A 19,777-nucleotide genomic window follows, 5' to 3' on the forward strand; every position below is an offset into this window, starting at 1 on the left:
GAACTAGTCAGACTACAATCCTTGTCTTTAGAAGTACACCATGATAAAAAAACTTTCCAGACCTTCCGATAAATCTTCTGAGTTACTGGCTTCCTACACTTCATGAGAATTTCAATAACCTTCTCTGAAATACCCTTCTTTCTCAGAATTACCCTCTCAGGATCCAGGCTGCCAGTTTGAATAACTGGGGCTTGGGATGATACAGAGGACCCTGCCTCAACAGGTCCTGTCGATCTGGAAGAGGAAAAGGATCTCTCTCCGACAACCTCAACAGGGTCGCATACCAGGGTCTTTTTGGCCATCTTGGGGCCACTAAGACCAATCTCACCTTTTCTTTTTGTAGTTTTACCAAAACCTGAGGTATTAGAACTAGTGGAGGGAAGGCATAACATAGATTGTATTGCCATGGGAGACTGAGTGCGTCCAATCCCAGAGATCCTGGGCTCCTGTGCAGGGAGAAAAACTGATCCACCTTTGCATTCTCTGAAGTCGCAAAGAGATCTATTTCTGGCGTGCCGAATAACTCCGAGATCGAATGAAACACCTCCGGATGGAGACTCCATTCTGACTGGATTATCTGTTGCCGACTCAAAAAATCTGCTTCCAGATTCAACGTACCCTTTATATGGACTGCAGACAAAGATAGTATCCTGTGTTCTACCCAGCCGAAGATTTGTGAGGAAAGAAACATCAGGTCCCTGGACCTGGTTCCTCCCTGTTTTGCCAAAAAGGCCACCGTCGTAATATTGTCGGAAAAAATTAACACATGGTTCCCTTCTATCATTTCTCGAAATGCTAGAAGTGCTTCCCAGGCCGCCCTGAGTTCTCTGAAATTGGACGATTTTACTCTTATGTCCTGAGGCCAGGAGCCTTGTGCATGTTGTCCCAGAGCTGTTGCACCCCAGCCCCAAGAACTCGCATCTGTGAAAATCTTTATTGGATTTCTTTGTCTCCACCATCTCCCCCTTTGCAGATTTTCCTGCTGTAACCACCATTCCAGACTGGTCTTCACTGGATCTGGAATGGAAATCCGCAGATCCAGAGAATCCTGGGACTTGTCCCAATTTGTCAAAAGAACCTCCTGTAACAGCCTGCCGTGAAACTGAGCCCAAACAACAGCCGGAATTGTGGCTGTGAACAGACCCAGAAGTCTCATAATGAGACGCAGAGAGCACTCCTCCAGCCCCAACATCTGTTCTACCTGTGACTGGATCTTCAGCACTTTCTCCTGAGGCAAAAAAATCTTTTGTAATTTGGAGTCTATCTGGTATCCTAAAAAGGTAATCCTTTGAACAGGGGTCAAAGCTGACTTGGCATAATTTATTATCCAACCCACACGCGTCAGAGTGGATAAAACGATTTCCCTGTGTGCCAGAATCAAGTCTTCTGTCTGTGCAAACACCAGGAGATCGTCCAAATAAGGGACTACTGAAATACCCTGCAGTCTTAGCTCCTTCATCACCTCGGCAAGTACCTTGGTGAAAATTCGAGGGGCTGATGCAATGCCGAAAGGTAGAGCTTGAAACTGAAAGTGTCGAATCCGAAATTGGTCTCGGATTGCAAACCTTAAATATTTCTGATGGCCTGAAAAAAATCGGTATGTGCAGGTATGCGTCCTGAAGATCTATTGAAATAAAAAATTCGTTGCCCTGGAGGAGAGCCCTCACAGAGTAAATGCTCTCCATCCTGAACCTTTTGTACACTAAGAACGGATTGAGAGATTTTAGATTCAGAATGAAACGAAAATTTCCGTTTGCTTTCTTTACTAAAAAAACGTGTGAATAATAACCCTGGAACTCCTCTATCTGAGGAACCTGAATTATTACTTTCTTCAACAAAAAACTTGAAATTTCTGAATCTAGACCCAGAGCCTTTCCAGGGTCTCTTGGAATCTGGTTCACAAATTTTCTGTGGGGGGGGGGGGGGGGGGGGGGGGAACTGAAAATTGAAGACGGTAACCCCGCTTGATGATTTGCAAAACAAAGGGATCGGGAGATAATCTCTCCCATTCTGTCAGAAAAAACTTTAACCTGCTCCCCACTGGCAGAACGTCATTTGTTCTGTTTAGTAGGGTTGGAATTTCCAAGTGTAAAGGTGCCTTTCCCTTTACCCCTAGGAAAGGACCATTTACGCTGCACCGTCCGATTTTTATTAGGCCCTGAACTTGAATCGCTGGCTGTCTTTTTGGCTACAAAGGGTCTTTTACCCTTAAAGACCTTCTTTTTATTAGGGAATTGTTTCCCCTTCTCTGCAGAACGAGATAAAACATTATCTAATTCCGCTCCAAACAGAAGATTACCCTCAAAGGGAATAGAACATAGTCTATTCTTGGAAGTCAAGTCCCCCTCCCAGGTTTTCAGCCATATCGCTCTTCTAGCAGAATTAATAAGAGCCGTCGTGCGAGCTGTGATACGAACCATCTCAGTAATTGCGTCCGCCAAAAAAGCAACTGCCCTGAGAACAACCGGCAAAGAGGCCGCATAATCCTTAGGCGGGCCCCTTTCTCAATCTGAGAAATCAAATTATCCATCCAGATTCTTAAATTACGAGAAATACACGTGGCTGAAATCCCAGGAAGGAAACCGAAGGCTGCTGACTCCCAAGCCTTTTTAAGAAGACCCTCCACCCTTTTATCCATAGGGTCCTTTAGGGTCCCTGCATCCTCAAATGACAAATCTGAATCTTTTGAATATTTTGCCAATGCAGCATCTAATTTGGGACATTTGATCCACTTATCAATGTCCGATTGAGAGAAAGGATATTTCCTTTTAGAAGACTTGGGAATAAACAATCTTTTCTCCGGGTTTTCCCATTGAGAGGAAATGATTTCCTGTAATGATTTGTGAATAGGGAACACCCTCCCTGCGGGCCTAGCTAAACCCGAATAAACCCGATCTTGCGGAGTTAGTTCAGCCACTGTCTCTTTAATTTGCTCCGTAGCATAAACTGCTTTAAGTAACTCAGAAGATTCATCAGGTGAAAACAGAAATCTCGGAGTTTTAAGTAAATGTTCAGACTCAGAATCAGACTCTGGGTGTTCCCCCTCTTCAAGGGATATCACCTCTGACTGCCCCTCCCCCTCTTCTTCCCCCTCTTCAATTTCTTCCCCCTCCTCAGCTCCTAAAATATCCAATAAGGAAGACTGCTGAGAAGAACCCCCAAAAGGGCCCGGGAAAAAAGTCGAGGAAGAACCAGGTAAAGGTTCAGGGGTAGGAGGAACAAAAGATTCTTTAAACTTACCCAATGTTTCCTGCATTCTAACATTTACAGATTCCATAACCCCTTTCAAAATATTAGAAGTTTCTGAAGCCACTAATGTATCTATACAAGCCTGACAGGCATTTTTAGGAGCTTCCAATGGAATCTTAATGCTACAAAAACCACATTTCTTATATTTCCTCTCTGGGGCTGTAGCAGAAGTTTTGGGCTCAGCTTTTGCCTATAATAAAATATATAAAAGGCAATTGTAAGAGCACTTACTCAGACCGAAAATGAAGACAAACCACCTCCAGAACGGAGGACTCACCCCACCGGAAGCTGCCGCTTGGGTCTGGGTCTGTCCAGAAGGCTTTGCCGCTGCTTGGCCTTCCATGCCGGTCTGTGTGTGTGTGCGGAGGACGCCAGGACTCACTTCCTCCTTCCTGGTCCTCCGTTTTATCCTCCCCTTTCCGCCGCGCCACGGATGACGTCAGTGCGCCCGTCCCTCCTCCTGCGGCTGACGTCAGAAACCCGGAACTACTGCGGCGGTGATAGATGCTAGAGCTATAGCCGTGAGCCGGCGTCTAAAAGGCAGGAGGGGGAAAAAGCGCTGTTCACCTTCACCAAAGCGCATTTCTCCCAAAAGAAAGACAGGCCCCACAGGAATCCCCTCCGGAAAATCGACCAGGCCTGTCCCTCGGAAAACCACCTCACCCTCCGGTAAGGTAATAAAAATAATAAACGGGAGCTGCTTCTTGAAGGTGTTTCCTGGAGGGAAACACAGATGAACTGAGGAATGAGGGTGGGCGGGGGCTTTTAATGCTTCTTGATTGATCGTTTCCCAGATCCGGAGGAGGGACCGGATCTCCTGTTGTCCCGGATGACGGTTAGAGAAAAATGATGATATTATGATTTGTATGTGTAGTACAGCTAAGAAAAAAAACATTAAGATCAGATACATCAGTCTAATTGTTTCCAGTGCAGGAAGAGTTGAGAAACTCCAGTTGTTATCTCTATGCAAAAAAGCTATTAAGCTCTCCGACCAACTTGGTCTTGGAGAGGGCTGTTATCTGACTTTTATTATCTGAACTGTAATTGAACTGTTTACTTTTCCTCTAGCAGAGAAGAGTTTATTACTTCACAGACTGCTCTGAAAGACTCATTTTGAATGCTGAGTGTTGTGTAATCTGGACATATTATAGAGTGATGCAATGTTAGAAAAAACACGATATACCTGAAAATAAAAATATGAGAATATTTTCTTTGCTGCTAATCTTCTAGTAATTATTCATAGTACACAACCAATGATTATATCATATTTTTTTTCGCTTCAGTGTCTCTTTAAGTACTGTCCAATCAAATGAATGTGCTAACATCATGCTTGATCACGATTTTCCCATTGTCCCGTTTATTCGTCAGTCAGTCAGCCAGCCAGCCAGCCTCCCAACATATTTGCACATTATTATGGCAGTTAGACTGAACAACTGCTGTTCAGTTTGAAAATAAAGGAAATCCTAAAGATCCCCCATGAGGAGATGGATAAGTCCAAACCCTGTCAGATCTGTCAGCATTTTACTAATTACTGTAAGTGACAGCGACAAAGGTGAAAAGTAATTAATAGTGCATGCAAAAATGTATATATTACACATATGTATAACAAGCATTTTACATTTTCAACTTTTTTGCGACAGTGGTCCTTTAATCTAGAATCAGGACAGCTATGCGATTAAAAAAAAAAAAAAATATATATCACCTAAACCAAAAACGAAAATGATTGTGCCGACCTTGTGGGTGGAGGAGAATAATTCCTTCTTCAGCTTCTCTGTCATTTCTGTGGTGGATCTGCGTGCCTCTTTCAGGTTCTCATACTCTCTGGGGAGAGAAGGTTCAGACGGGGTTAATAGCAGTTACATCCTCCTGGCCCCGGCTGCGTTCCATCCTACACACCTTGCTTCCGCTCTCTCTCACAGAGTATATGTGGATGGGATGTGAGCTTAGCGCTCTAATATAAATTATTTACTTAAACGAGGTTCTGGTGACCCCAGCAACCCCACAAGTGTCAGACACAAGTGTTTTATCGGGTGTCAGCGGCGAGGAAAGAACATAAACTGTTTATAGAGTGCAGTCTCGCCACCTGTATGCTGAACACACAGCAGAGACCAGCAGCATATAAACCTGGTAGAGTATATTTCTTGGTTATTATATTACACAGACACGGGCGCTGGCACACATGTGTGGCCTCCTATGTTATCCTCACAATCACTCACCAAAGATGAAACTCGCGAAAGTGCAAAGGAACATTCACAGCGTTTTCTAGAGCTTTACCTAAAGTCATCATCATAGCTCTAGCTTAGTGTTCACCAACCCTCTCCTCAAGGCCCACATGCAAAGCATGTTTTGTGGAAATCCACAGAACTCCTAAAGTGAGAGGAATATGGAGGCTGAGGTGTTTATTTCCCTTTAGACAATGAAGATCGTTGTTCTGCTGATCCTCTGCCTCTAATCCTTTTAGCCAATGACCCTGAACAAGCATGCAGTTCAGATCTTTCTGACTGGATTAGCTGCATGCTTGCTCCAGGTGTGAGATGCCAGAAAGCTCACCAGGCAGTTGGTATTGTTTGAATGAAAGAAATATGGCATGTGTGATATGACATGCCGTCAGGTCATACCAGCGTGATATGACATGCCGTCAGGTCGTACCAGCGTGATATGACATGCCGTCAGGACGTGCCAGCGTGTAATACGCTGACAGCAGTTCACGTGATGCTATGTAGATGCTGGAATCGGCAATCAGGTGAGTTTTAACCCACTCATCGCCCGCTCGCAACTCTGCAGGGAGGGAGGAAAAGATAGTGCACCAGGGGTTTTAACCCCATCGGCCCGTGGGCCATAATTTGCCCAGCGCTAGTGTAGATGTTCTGCAATAAGCCATCAAATAATTCACTTTTTAAAGTACCCGGTCAGGAGTCCTGGTCAGAGATTGCAATAAATCCCCCTAAAAAGGTTTTAACCTATTCTACAATGATCAAAACTACACACACCCATAACCCCTCCCCCCCATTCCTCATTGGCTTGCCTAGGCAAACTCTAAACGAATTCTGTGTGGAGTGACCCTTGAATGGCTATCTTATGCACTTTCATAAAATGCAGACATTACTGATTTATATCTGACTATAGAAAGCTGCCCTCTCCAGCCAGGATGGGAACAACCATAGCTTACTTCTTTAAAGACACGCAATATATGGCTAGTTGCTCCACCGCAGCTTGTCCGGACCCCATATTCCTAATCATCTCTTCCACTTCCTGCCGCCGAGACTGAAGCAGAACCTCAACGCTGAAATAAAATAAAGAAAGTACAAGTTACAGCTCAGATCATAACCCCCCCATCCTACCAGTTGCTCTATCACACTGACCTCTCGAGGGACCGCAGTTTATTTCGCAGTTTCCGGGCCTCTTCTTTGGCAGTTTCGGCCTCTATCTGCTGCAGATCGAAGAATTTCATTTGTTTCTAAAAGTGAATGGATCATATGAAAAGGTCAGTCAGGAAGGAAATAATAAAAGCAGCCCTCTCTATCTCCAAGCAACAAACCTTCAGCGATGTGCACAGCATTTCCAAGTCCCCAATCTTCTTCTCCAGACATTCTATGGTGACGTTTCTGACATCCAGCATGTCCCGAAGGGAGTCCACCAATGTCTGGCATTCTCGCTTCTCCTTTTCTGCCAGGAAATGGAAAGATGCATTTATTTCTTACATCTTGTGTCTAAATTAAGTAACTTTATGGCTTATGTAATGGCTGGCTGGTTTAACCACTTGAGGACCGCGGTGTTAAACCCCCCCTAGTGACCAGGCCATTTTTTTACTAATTGGGCCACTGCAGCTTCAAGGGCTCGCTGCAGGGCTGCACAACTCAGCACACAAGTGATTCACCCCCTCCCTTCTTTTCTCCCCACCAACAGAGCTCTCTGTTGGTGGTGTCTGATCGCTCCCTGTTTTTTTTTTTTTTTTATTATTTATAAATATCTGATGAATTTTTTTAATAAATGTAACCTTTTTCATTTATTTTATATCCCACCCTCCCTCCCCCCGCCAGCCAATCAGCGTGATTGACTGTCATAGGCATGCCAATTGGCTGGCGGGGGGGAGGGATAGATATTTTATATCTACAGAGTGCAGCGCTGTACAGGGTTATTAGACGGGTTATTAGACGGCGGTTTTGTCATCTACCAGTCTGAGCGGAGATCGCTCCGCTTTCGAAGCGGAGATGCGCGCTGCAAGCCCTATAAACAGCTATTCACGCCAAATCGGCATGGAGTGGTCCTGGGGCTGCGTTCACGCCAATCGGCTCACATGAGTTCTCACTTTAACCTTTTGGGGACAGCTGATCGTAAATCCTACGCCGCACTTAGGATTTATGCCACCTGCCATTTCCACTCCCGACGTGATCGTGCGCACCCAAGAGGGGAGATTAAACTCTCATATGACAGCTGACATCTCCCCTTAGTGATCAGGAGCCATCGCGATTGGCTCGTGATCACTCCGCTCTGGCCAGCATCCCCGTTCGCTCTGCATTAAGTGTCGGGTCCCGGCTTGATGACGTCATCAAGCTGCGACCCGGAACTTAACAGCGGTGCGAGCGAGAATGCCTGCCAGAGCGAATGGGGCTAGAGCTGCTCATTGCTGAAGCCTGGGAGGTAAGTAAAGGCTGCTGGCAATACGGGGGACACTCGGCCACACTGGGGAAACCATGCCTAACTAGCCATACTAGGGATCCAGCTGCCTGACTACCCCCCCCCCCACCCCCACCCAAATGAACCCCTCCACCGGCACATAAAAAGGCCTAGTTTTTAAGGGAAATTAGGCAGCCTATCCCCAAAGGGTTAAAGTGAGAGGAATATGGAGACTGCCATCCTCATTCCCTTATAAACAACGCCAGCTGCCTGGCTGTCATGCTGAGATTTCGGCTTTAGTTGCATTTGATCTGCATGCCTATTCTGGACCAAGAACATAAAGTGAATGTGAAGCAACATGTGACATGATGACATAAACATACTGACATGATACTAGCCCTACTAAGAAATGATGTGAAGTCCCTTTCTGTTTGCCAGTATAGGGAGAGTTAAAAATAAAAATTGGAGCGGTTATCTATGGAAAAAACTTCTATGATTTGTCGACCAACTTGGTTAACTTCGTCCCATTTTCCGAAGAGCTTAAACAGCCAAGAAACCATGCAATTTACCGTCAGGTAGATGTGTCGCATCGATAATTTCCGACAGGTCTGATCACTTTTCCGTTCAGTTCTATACAAAAACCAATGAGAAAAATGATCAGACCTGTTGAAAATGATCGATTCACCCTTCTACCTGATGGTTGCATGGTGTGTATCAGGCATGAGAGACCTCGAGATAAGGTTGTTCTGCAGGAAAGTTCAAAGGGTCAATTATTTCTGCTTTGTTTTACAGCTTAAAAAGACAGAGTGTGGATTCTACGCTGCAACTGTAACAGTCTGATACAACGTTATGAATAAAGCTATAGAACTGAAAATACGAGACTTTTCTATGCTACTTATGTTCTATTTATTATACGTACTACACATACAATTAATCTCAAGTTTATATTCACTTCAGATTTGCTTCCAACCTCCTCAGCGGTATGCCAGACCCTGTCGGGCAAGAAAATGCAAAAATTGATATCCCCGACAGTGTCGGGCATGCCGCTCAGGAAGTTTTGCGATGCACAAGTGTTCCCCAGTAAAAGTTTCTTCATTGTAGGGGCTGCAGTAGAGGTTAGCTAGTAATAGGCTAGCTAGTATAGGTGCCCCCCACCCCTGATCCAGCCACTACTCACCAAGCCTCCATCTAGTGATCGCCGCAGACTCCCCACCCACACAACTCCAGTATGATTTATAGGGAGGATCGGTACTAAGTTTAAATCGATTGGGAATCAGCCTGCGGTATATGGGCAGCTGACTGATCTCTCTCTCTAATCAGATTCGATTAGAGAGATTTGTCTCTAGGTCGAATCTGCCCATCATTGCTAGATGTATGGTCACCTTTACATTTGGATTAGTGCAGGTTGAGCAGCTGCAGCTTGGAAGTATAAATAATCAGAGCTTTTGGGGAGTCATTTTGAAATTTAGTTTAGATTTTGTGTTTCGAGCTTTTATTAAACTCAAAATGTACACGAGACCCCTGCTTGACATTTTGGTAAGTTACAAGAAAAAGGGTTATGAAAATTAATTGGATCACTTTTTGCACAGAAATCCAGCAGAAACTGAACGCCGGGGAGGTTATGTATTAGAGGCCGAGCATCAGCACAGAAGGCAACCGGCATTGTTTATTAGAGGATGAAGATGGCAGCCTCTGTATTCCTCTCACTTCAGGTTCCCTTTTAGTGAAATTAAACTTCTCCACCCACTTTGATGACACTTCCCCGGAGAAGTTTGTGTGTCTGCCCTGCCCACAATCATAAAAATCACCTGCCATTTTTTGTCTAGAAAAAGGATATCCCGCTACACTCTGGGGTCGAGTAAAAGTCCAATTTTTATTGTGACATTTATGGACACAGAAAAAAAGATCAAGTGTATCAGAGCAGACATGGCTCCTTAAGCTATAATTAAAGGAATCATCAGGCATTAATAATTGACAGCGCCGCTCGTGCAGGCGCAGTACGAGGCTGACCCTGAGGTTGGCCTCAGTACCAGCAGGGATACCGAGCCGTGGGCTGCGAGTGGAGCTGCGTCGTGGGACATGTCGTCATGAAGGAGATGGAGGAAGGCACTGGTATGCAGATCGGGGGGAGGTTATTAATGCCTGATGATTCCTTTAAGGCAGGGGTCCCCAACCTTTTCCGGCCCGGGGACCACTTTCTGACCAAATTTTTCTCTGTGGACTGCGCGGGGGTGCGTCCTAGTGGATAGTGTCATGCGCAGCGGGTTACGGGGGTGGGGGGGGGGGGGCGGCTGGGGTGCGGCGGCATAGCTAGCATAGTTGCCCCAGTATAGGGAGTTTAGTTACCCCAGTATAGCTAGTATAGTCCAAGTATGGGTAGGTAGTGCCCCAGTATAGCCAGTATAGTGCCCAGTATAGTGCCCAGTATAGCTAGTATAGTGCCTAGTATAGCTATTATAGTGCCCAGTATAGCTAGTATAGTGCCCAGTATAGCTAGTATAGTGCCCAGTATAGCTAGTATAGGCAGGTAGTGCCCAAGTATAGCTAACCCCCCCCCCCCCCTGCTGTTACCTTAGCCAGTGGCCACTTTCTCTATATTCTCTTCTACTGCCCGTGAAACTGATTCACAGCAGCGCGCCACACGAGGACAGTCCCGGGGCCCAGCTGCAAACGTCCCACGGACCAGCAGTGGGCTGCGGACCGGTGGTTGGGGACCCCTGCTTTAAGGAGCCATGTCTGCTCCGATACGCGCAAGTTTTTTTGTGTATCCAGAGATGTCACAATAAAAATTGGACTTTCACTTGACCCCACAGTGTAGCGGGATCCGGTATTTTTCCCTTTTATCAGCATTTACCAAACCCTGCTCCGTAGTACAGAAGTCCCTGCAGCAAGCTTTGCAGAAATTCCTCTGTCTGTGACAGTTTATAAGAGAGGAAAAGGGCTTCCTGGACTCCTTTAGATGTGCTTACATTAGTGATGCTCATCTGAGCTAGGATATCCGAGTTACTCAGATATCCTAGCTCTTTTTTCACTATTCGAGCTCGAATAGTATTAACTATCCGGGCTGTGCTATCCGAGCGCACTCGGATAGCAAGCAGCTATCCGGAGATATCCTAGCTATCCGAGCTCGGATAGCGTCACGAGCTCGGATAGCGTCACGACAGACGTCACCTCGAGTCCTCACAAGCGAATCAGAGGGCTCCAAGCCCTCTGACTGTAGCCAATCACAGAGGGGGAGCCTGGCCAAGCCCCCCTCTATAAATAATAACAATAACAATAATATTTATATAGCGCTTTTCTCCCTGGGGACTCAAAGCGCTGTGACCCTGCATTATGCAGTCTCAAAGGCTAGGGAAAAGAGGTGAGTTTTTAGCCTTTTTTTAAAGCTGTCCAGAGAAGGAGCCTCTCGTACTGATTGTGGAAGTGAGTTCCATAGAGTAGGGGCTGCATAGGAAAAGGCCCGAGCACCAAATGTTAAGTGTATCCTGGGAATAACCAGCTTCATCTTGTTGGCAGAGCGGAGGGTGCGTGGAGGGGCATAAAGTTCCAATAGATCCGCTATGTATTTGGGTCCCATGTGGTGTAGAGCCTTGAATGTCAGCAGGCAGATCTTAAAATTGATTCTCCATTTTACTGGCAACCAGTGAAGAGTTTGCAGTACTGGGGTGATGTGTGAGCTGCGGGGGGCATTGGCTAGGAGTCTGGCTGCAGCATTCTGTACTAGCTGTAAGGGGCGCAGAACCTTATCTGTAGATCCGATTAACAGGGCGTTGCAGTAGTCTAGGCGGGAGGATACAAATGCGTGAACCAGGGCAGGTAGGTCTTCAGCTGGGATAAGGTGTTTTATTTTCGCTATATTTCTTAGATGGAAGAAGGAAGAAATAGCGGACGCCATCTTGCCTCACTCGTCCTGCTTGCGACTTACTGACTGATTGTACTGAGAGACTGCTCCAGTGCTTTTCGTCTGTGTGCAAGTGCATTGCTATTGTTCTAAACCTAGCGTTTTTACACTCCAACACTTGATCTTCAACTGTATTGCTTTGTATTGTAGATAGATTGTATTTTAGGCAGTTTAGGTTGTGTGATTAGGGACTACGGAGGGAGAGTCTGTCACTGGTGCTGCTGCTGCAGGCCTGCAGCCAGCAGCTAGGCCCTGTGCCTGCCCTGCTCTGTGCTCTTGCTCTAGTCTCTAAAATTACCTCACCTCACCTGTGCTCTCACCTGTCCTTACTGTACTACTTCTGTGTTAGATAGATATTGTACTATTTTATAGTTAGCAAGGCCCAGCTTTACTGCTATACCTGTCCTGCTGTATCTGCTCTCTGTAATCTAGTCACACCTGTTGTATTGTTTAGCTAGATTATTTTATTGTTTAGTTAGTACTGTGTAGTGTACTCTAGTCTGTGTATAGGTACAGTCCGTCACCGCGTTACCTAGGGTCTTTGTGTGCGCAGTGCACGTCTGCGCTGTCCGCACCCTCTCGTTAGTGCTACACCCGTCCTATTGTTTATACTGTAGTTTGTACTGTAGTCTGTGTATAGGGACACCGTCAGCTAGAGTCTTTGTGTGCGCAGTGCGCACTCTCTCGTTAGCGCTACACCGATCTCTGCTGTAGAGTACACCTGTCCGTCACCTCACACACCCACCACCACCAGTCCCACCCCATTAAAGTACCCCACTTGTTCCACCCGCCTTTACATACATACGTTTTTTTTTTCATTTGTATAATATTAACAATATACAATGTCTGGCACTGGCAGCCGCGGTCTGGGCAGGGGCAGCAAGGGCATCGCCAAGAGAGGAGGTCGTGGGCGTGGCAGCCGCGCCACCACCACCATGCGCAGTTCTGCGTCTGCACCAGTGGCTATTCCGCCATTAGCCACTGGCCGTGGACGCCTTGGCCGCCCAATAGCTGGGAGTCACGCTGCAGAGACACAGCAGCAGCAGCAGCGTGTGGCCCAGATGTTCCTCCCACCGCCAGGTCGTAGCCGTCCTATTGAGGAGAAGGACGCAGACGCTGTGGTGGAACTGATGGTGGATGAGCAGGCCACCATTAGCTCTGGAACCGAGTCCTCCACCCCCGCCACCACTCCTGTTCGCAAGAGCATCAGCAGCCGCCCAGCACTGCCTGGGGAGCAGGAGGAGGAGTGCAGTTCTCCAGCCCCAGCGGGCGACACCAGCACCCTGTCACTCAGCACCTTCTTATCCCCAAGCACAGCGGGGCTATGGAGTGCTGTTGCGGCAGAATTGGCAATGGAGGAGGAAGAAATGCTGATGGGCACTTTATGGGATGATGTTTTGGACAGTCAGACAGTGGTGACTGTCCATCCGCCCATGCATGCAGAAGGGGAGTTTGGGGGATCCCAGTAGGACATGTAAGTGGAGGGGGGGGGGGGGGGGGGGAGGATGATGATGACATTGTGAAGGACAAAGACTGGTTGCCAGGTCCTAGGAGTGGGGATGTCATCAGCTCTGAGGAGGAGGAGGAGGATGCATCTGCGGGCCTTGCTAGAAGGATCAGCATCGCAGGCATGGGCAGGATCACAAGTGGGCGTGGTATGCAGGCCACACAGCGTGCTGATCAGGAGACGAGTTCTGCCAGTGCCACCACCAGCCGCACCAAGAACCCCCCCCCCCCCCCCCCCAACCACCACAAGGAGACCAGCGGCAGCAGCACCTTCCAGCCGAAGGGGCAACTTCACCTCCCCAATATGGAATTTTTTCACCCTTCCATATTTGGAGTGCAGTCGGCAGCAGGAGTGCGTCAGCAACGCACTGCTCCTCCTCCCTCTGCAACTCCTGCCGCCGACACTGAGGCCTGTTCTGGCAGCCAGTCCTCAGTGGCCGCCTCTGCTCCCTCCACTGCTTCCCGTGCCAGCAAAAGACCTCGCCAGACCCTGCTCAGCGACACCTTCCAGGGGGTGGTCAGGGTTCTGCTTCCCAGCAGCCGTCGCGTGCGTCAGCTGAACGGCTTGCTGGCACAGGCCATGTGCTCCCAACTCCTGCCTTATTCCCTTGTGCAGGAGGGGAGCGACATGCGTGCGCTCCTGATGTGTGCAGCCCCCGATTGGCCAATCCCCAGCCGACATTATTTTGCACGCACGGCCATCCCTGCACTTCACCGCTCTGTGATGGCCAATGTCGGGAGAGGGCTGGAGCACGCGGTGGGTCAACGGGTCCACGTCACCATTGACTCGTGGAGCAGCCGGTTTGGGACAGGCCGCTATCTGTCCTTCACCGCGCATTGGGTCAGCTTGGTGGAAGGGGGTGAGGAGGGGGGAGCAGCATCGGGCACTGTCAGAGCAGCAGCAGCACCAACAACGCAGTGGGTGGTGCCACCATGCAGGGTCAGCGGAACAGCAGCAGGTTGCTCTGATCCGCTTCCATCCTCCGCCACACCAGCCCAAACCCCCCGCCTCAGCAGCAGCGTGAAGCCCCGCCACTGCCAAGCGCTGCTGGAATTGGTCAGCCTGGGGAAGACCAAACTGACGGCGAACCACGTCCTGGCCAAACTCCGAGAGCAGGAGAGGAATTGGCTGACCCCCAGAGGCCTCAGAGTCGGAGAGGTGGTGTCCGACAATGGGGCAAACCTGGTTGCTGCCATCAGCAGGGGAGACCTGGCCCACATCCCCTGCCTGGCGCACGTCCTGAACCTGGTAGTCCAAAAGTTCCTGCGGACCTACCAGGGGATGGACCGACTCCTTGAGGCGGCAAGGAAGGTTGTGCGTCACTTCCGGCACTCGCCTGCAGCCGTGGCGAGCCTGGAAGAGGTGCAGAAGGAGCTGCACCTGCCACAGCACCGGCTCATGCTTGATGTTCCAACTCGCTGGAACTCCACCCTGGCGATGTTGGAGCGTCTGGTTGAACAGAGGCAGGCTGTCAGCCAGTACGTTGCACGAGCAACAGTTGCCTCCCTCACTGCAACTGGGCGTGCCACCACCAACCTCCCGTCCATCATCTCCACGGAGGACTGGGGGCACATGCAGCAGGTGTGCTCAGTCCTGGCACCCTTCCTGCAGGCCACAAACATGGTGAGCAGGGACCATGCAATGGTGTGCGAGTGGGTCCCCTTGGTGTGTGTGCTGGACAGGGCCCTGTAAGCACTGGTGGAAGAGGGAGCGGCAGCCTTGGACCAGCAGGAGCTGCAGGCAGCTTCACAGGCCACCTCTGAGGAGGGGGGCTCGGAGTTGGTGGAGGTCCCTGACCTTGCTGCTGATGAGGGGGAGCAGCAGAGCGCAGCTGGACTAGTGCGGGGGTGGAGAGAGGATGAGGTGGAGGAGGCAGAGGAGGACAGCAATGTCGGCTCTGGGGCTGCCGATGATGTGCCAACAGACGTGGCCAGACTGTTCCCAATGGCAGCGCACATGCTGAGGTGCCTGCGCAAGGACCCAAGGGTGATCCAGATGAAGCAGAGGGAGGACATCTGGATCTGCATGATGCTGGACCCACGTCTGAAGGGGAAGCTCAGCCAGTTCCTGCCTGCAGGAGGAGACCGTGCGCAACAAATGAGGGATTTGCAGCTGTCCCTTGTTGAGCGCTTGGAGGAAGCCTTCCCTCAGACATCCACCCCCACTGTCCAGCCAGCACAGAGGCAGCAGCAGGTGCCTGCATCCACCAGCAGCAAGCGCTCGCGCACCACAGACCTGCTATCTCTGACCCAAGAGCTCTACATGATTGTAGAGCTGCCAAGGACTAGAGAGGAGGTGCCTGCAGCAGCATCCTTCTCCAGTCACAGGCAGCGCTTGACCCGCATGGTGGCTGACTACATGGGGTCCTTCAGCGGGCTTGACAGCGTGGCCCCTGTTGATCCCATGGAGTATTGGGTCCAGCACCTGCCGATCTGGAGCGAGCTTGCGCAGTACGCCCTGTAAGTGCTCTCCTGCCCCCCTTCCAGCATACTGTCAGAGCGTTGCTTCAGTGCAGCCGGTGGAGTCGTCACTGAGAAGCGATCTCGTCTGTCTCACAAGTCTGTGGACAGACTGACGTTTCTCAAAATGAACCAGGCTTGGGTGGAAGGCGAATTCATGGCCCGTTGTCGGCGAGAGGGGTACATGAAGTGACGACTGGCACACCCACATACACCTGCTGCTGCTGCTGTTGTTATATTTCATCCTGCTGTCTGTGTCTCCACTGCCAGGGAACACATTACAAGGTGCTGCTGCCCAAGCGCCACCAGCTATTACGCTCAACAATAGCTGCATTAATTTGAAAAAAAAAACAACAAAAAAAAATAATTGTAATTTTAGAGGTGTCCGGGTTGAAAACTGTGCTGTCCCAATTGTGTATTGGACACAATGTGGGCTTCACGACCGCTGTCTGGAACCTCATGATGTTTATTTACGGCCCTGGTACCACCGCTAGGGCCTATTATGCCAGTCACATCACACTGCCTGACACACATTACTCCTCCTCCTCCTGTAGCTGCATTGAGTTTCTGCTGTCTGTGTGCTGCTACCACTGCCAGGGAGAACAGAATAACTATTTTCTGCTGCCACCCACTCTCCTACCAGCTATTACCACCACACTACAATAGCTGCAACTACTTCCTCCTCCTCCTGCTGTCTGTGTTTTACCACCGCCAGAGTACACAGAAAAAGGCGCTGTGGCTTGCAATGTGCCACTACCTACCCATTATGCCATCAACACAAATATAACTATGGTGTTATTAAAATAAAATATTTCCACAAATGAATTAAAAAAAAAATATTACAAAAGAAAGGAAAACCAAGACACATAATATAATGATAGAGAAGAAGATGAAGACGATATAGAAGAAGAAGAAGACGATATAGAAGAAGAAGATATAGAGGAAGAAGAAGATGAAGAAGATATAGAAGAAGAAGGAGATATAGAAGAAGTACAGACTCTGATAGTGACGTCGGATATCCGAGGTCGAATCGGATATTCGATTACATCGGATATTGAACTTCGAGTGAATTCGGATAGTTTACTATCCGAATTCGACCAAACTCGAATAGGATAATGAGGTATCCGAGCAACACTGGCTTACATGACACTAGAAGCCACTTTTCTGCATAAACCTATATAGCCAATCCAAGAAGAGAAAGCTGTCCGGCACTATTACAAATCTAATAAAACCGCTGTATTACAACATCTACTTAGTGCAGATACTTCATTACAAAAAGTCCATAAAAGCGGAGAGATATACCAGTTGTGATGAGACTGCGGGGCAGTGTGGCAGTAGAGCCCGTCTAACAAATGTTTTGTGTATCCTGCGTCTTCAGAGGCTTTGCGGTGGGGGACGCCATCCCTAATGGGTGCATTTACACTTTGGACTCCCTCCAACATCATGCGCCACACACCGTCGCTGACTTAACTGCACTGCAAGAGACTTCCTGGTTAGATCACGTCTCTAACCAATAGCAGATTTGCTCATTTAATTACGTCATTACGCGCACGTCCACGCTGGCTCCCCCTAGCGATGCGTATCAACAAAGCCACGAGATGCATCGCTATAGGGTACGCATACTAATGGGCCCGTCCACACATGGTTGCTTAGCAACTAATCTGTCAAAACCGCTGCTCAAAAACAAAAGTATTTAAAACCATATGCTTCAGGAGGCTTAAAAAAGTATTAATAAAAAAAACGATTGTACACAATATGTCCCAAATCTTTGGGAAAAAGCTAACTGTGGCCATCTTGTGGGCAAATAAAGGGAAGAATATGTTAAATATAAACCTGGATGAAATCCATTGCAAAATCCACCCAGCCATCCACCACATACCGCTCTTTTAAGTGAGAAAGAAAAGAGGGGGAGGCAGAGCATTGGTTAGTAGGAAGAGAAACAGAATGGATCATAAAGGCCGATGCTATGGGTTCCTGAGGCCTAGATGACTGTGGATTATGTCCGGTTTCCTAGATCTGTGAACTTCCTTAAAGCGGAACTGTAGATATAAAATAAACACATTGGCCTCAATTTACCAAGCTTATCTCCTGTCTTTAATAACGTTTCTAGAGTGGTCACCATGGTGATGAGGCATGTAGTATTCAGGAAACATTTTACCTCAGGCAAACCTAAAGTTAACTCTTCTGTCTTTAAGTTAACTCTTCAATCCTTAAAATAACTCCAGAGTTAAAGACAGGCTGTTTATTAACTGCATGTGAAACTACAGAGGAGGTAACTTAAAGTGAACCTCCAGACTAAAAATTGACTCAGCAGCACTGGAAAGGCCTGGTGTTTCTTTAACTGTTTCACAGCATCAGAACTTTTTTTTTCTTATACAAGCCTCATTTTTAGCTGCACAGAAAAAAACTGCCCGGGCATTTTTCCCCTAATGCTGTGCAAAGCATGATGGGATTTCTGATGTTTTTGTTCTCGTTCTGCTGTTTTGGTGCAATTTTTTTTTTGACATTTTGAATTTGACATTTGAAGCCTAGCACGCAGCTGGGAGGGGTTATCAGGACACAGGACAGTTGGAATTGTGTCTTATGCTCCCTGTCACCTCCTTTCAACCAAAAAGATGGCTGCCCCCATGACAAAGATGGCAGCCCCCATGAATCACAAACATTTGCCTGTTCTTTTAAAACAGGGTGGGTAAGAGATCATATTACCTATCTATTCTAATTAACATAACTAATGTAACTTAATGACAGTATGTTTGTTTAGGCTGAAGTTCCCCTTTAAGGAATGAAGAGATAAGATAACTCTTACTGTGTGGTGGTACGTTTTCCCTTGCTTTATTATCTCCAGCATGATCTTAGTGAATTGAGGCCATTGTTTCACTTACTTGGGGCTTCCCCAAGCCCCCAGCAGCCGTCCTGTGCCGCTCCTCAGTGAGCCTCCGTTCTCCCACGGCCAGCTGCTTTCGGTTTCGCCTCCGGGCCACTGCGCCTGAGCGGCTCTGGCCACGCGCATCCTTTCTTCGCGTTCCCCGCTATTGCAGAGGGGAACGCGAAGAAAGGATACGCTTGGCAGGGCTGCGCTGGCCTCGACTTACAAGTCGAGGTACGGGACCGAGCGGCGGTAAGTGAAACAATGGCCTCAATTCACTAAGATCATGCTGAAGATAATAAGGCAAGTGAAAACTTACCTCCACACAGTGAGAGAGAGTTATGTTATCTCTTCATTCCTTATGTTACCTCCTCTGTAGTTATTTTCACACGCAGTTAATTAACAGCCTGTCTTTAACTCTGGAGTTATTTTAAGGATTGGAGAGTTAACTTAAAGACAGAATAGTTAACTTTAGGCTTGCCTGATGTAAAATGTTTCCTGAATACTACATGCCTTATCACCATGGTAACAACTCTAGAAACGTTATTAAAGGCAGGAGATAAGCTTAGTGAATTGAGGCCAAAGTGTTTATTTTATATCTACAGTTCTGCTTTAAAGAGAATCTGTATTGTTAAAATCACACAAAAGTAAACCTACCAGTGCGTTAGGGGACATCTCCTATTCCCCTCTGTCACAATTTATACGCTCCCCGCCGCATTAAAAGTGGTTAAAAACAGTTTTAAAAAGTGTGTTTATAAACAAACAAAATGGCCACCTAAACAGGAAGTAGGTTGATGTACAGTATGTCCACACATAGAAAATACATCCATACACAAGCAGGCTGTATACAGCCTTCCTTTTGAATCTCAAGAGATCATTTGTGTGTTTCTTTCCCCCTGCATCTCTCATGCATGAAGTTTCAGGCTGCTCTTTTCTTCCTGCAAACAGCTTTGCCCTTGTCTAAATTTCCTCAGTATGTGAAAGCCCAGCCAGCTCAGAGGACGATTTATCCAGATTGTAAGAGAGAAGAGAGAAGCTGCCCTTATCTAAATAATACACAGGCAGTGTGCATAGGGGGGACTGGAAGAGGGAGTTCATAGCAGAACCACAACACTGAAGAACTTGGCAGCCTTCCAGACACAGGCTGACAAGTCTGACAAGAGATAGATAAGTTGATT

General features: G+C 47.8%; 1 protein-coding gene across 3 annotated transcripts in view; it reads right to left on the reverse strand.

Moving 5' to 3' along the window:
• Positions 1-19,777, reverse strand: part of LOC137532443 (E3 ubiquitin-protein ligase TRAIP-like) — a 54,337-nt gene that overhangs the window by 16,729 nt on the left and 17,831 nt on the right. For 2 of the 3 annotated variants that reach the window (XM_068252929.1, XM_068252931.1), the window contains 4 exons: positions 6,788-6,915; positions 6,612-6,706; positions 6,419-6,532; positions 4,983-5,070 (listed from right to left, as the gene is read on the reverse strand). In XM_068252929.1, coding sequence (XP_068109030.1) covers positions 4,983-5,070; positions 6,419-6,532; positions 6,612-6,706; positions 6,788-6,915 — 425 coding nt within the window. The remainder of the gene's footprint in view (positions 1-4,982; positions 5,071-6,418; positions 6,533-6,611; positions 6,707-6,787; positions 6,916-19,777) is intronic. The other variant, XM_068252930.1, reaches the window with a different exon arrangement.

This window comes from Hyperolius riggenbachi, chromosome 9 (assembly GCF_040937935.1).
Source record: "Hyperolius riggenbachi isolate aHypRig1 chromosome 9, aHypRig1.pri, whole genome shotgun sequence".
In the NCBI taxonomy this organism is placed as follows: domain Eukaryota; kingdom Metazoa; phylum Chordata; class Amphibia; order Anura; family Hyperoliidae; genus Hyperolius; species Hyperolius riggenbachi.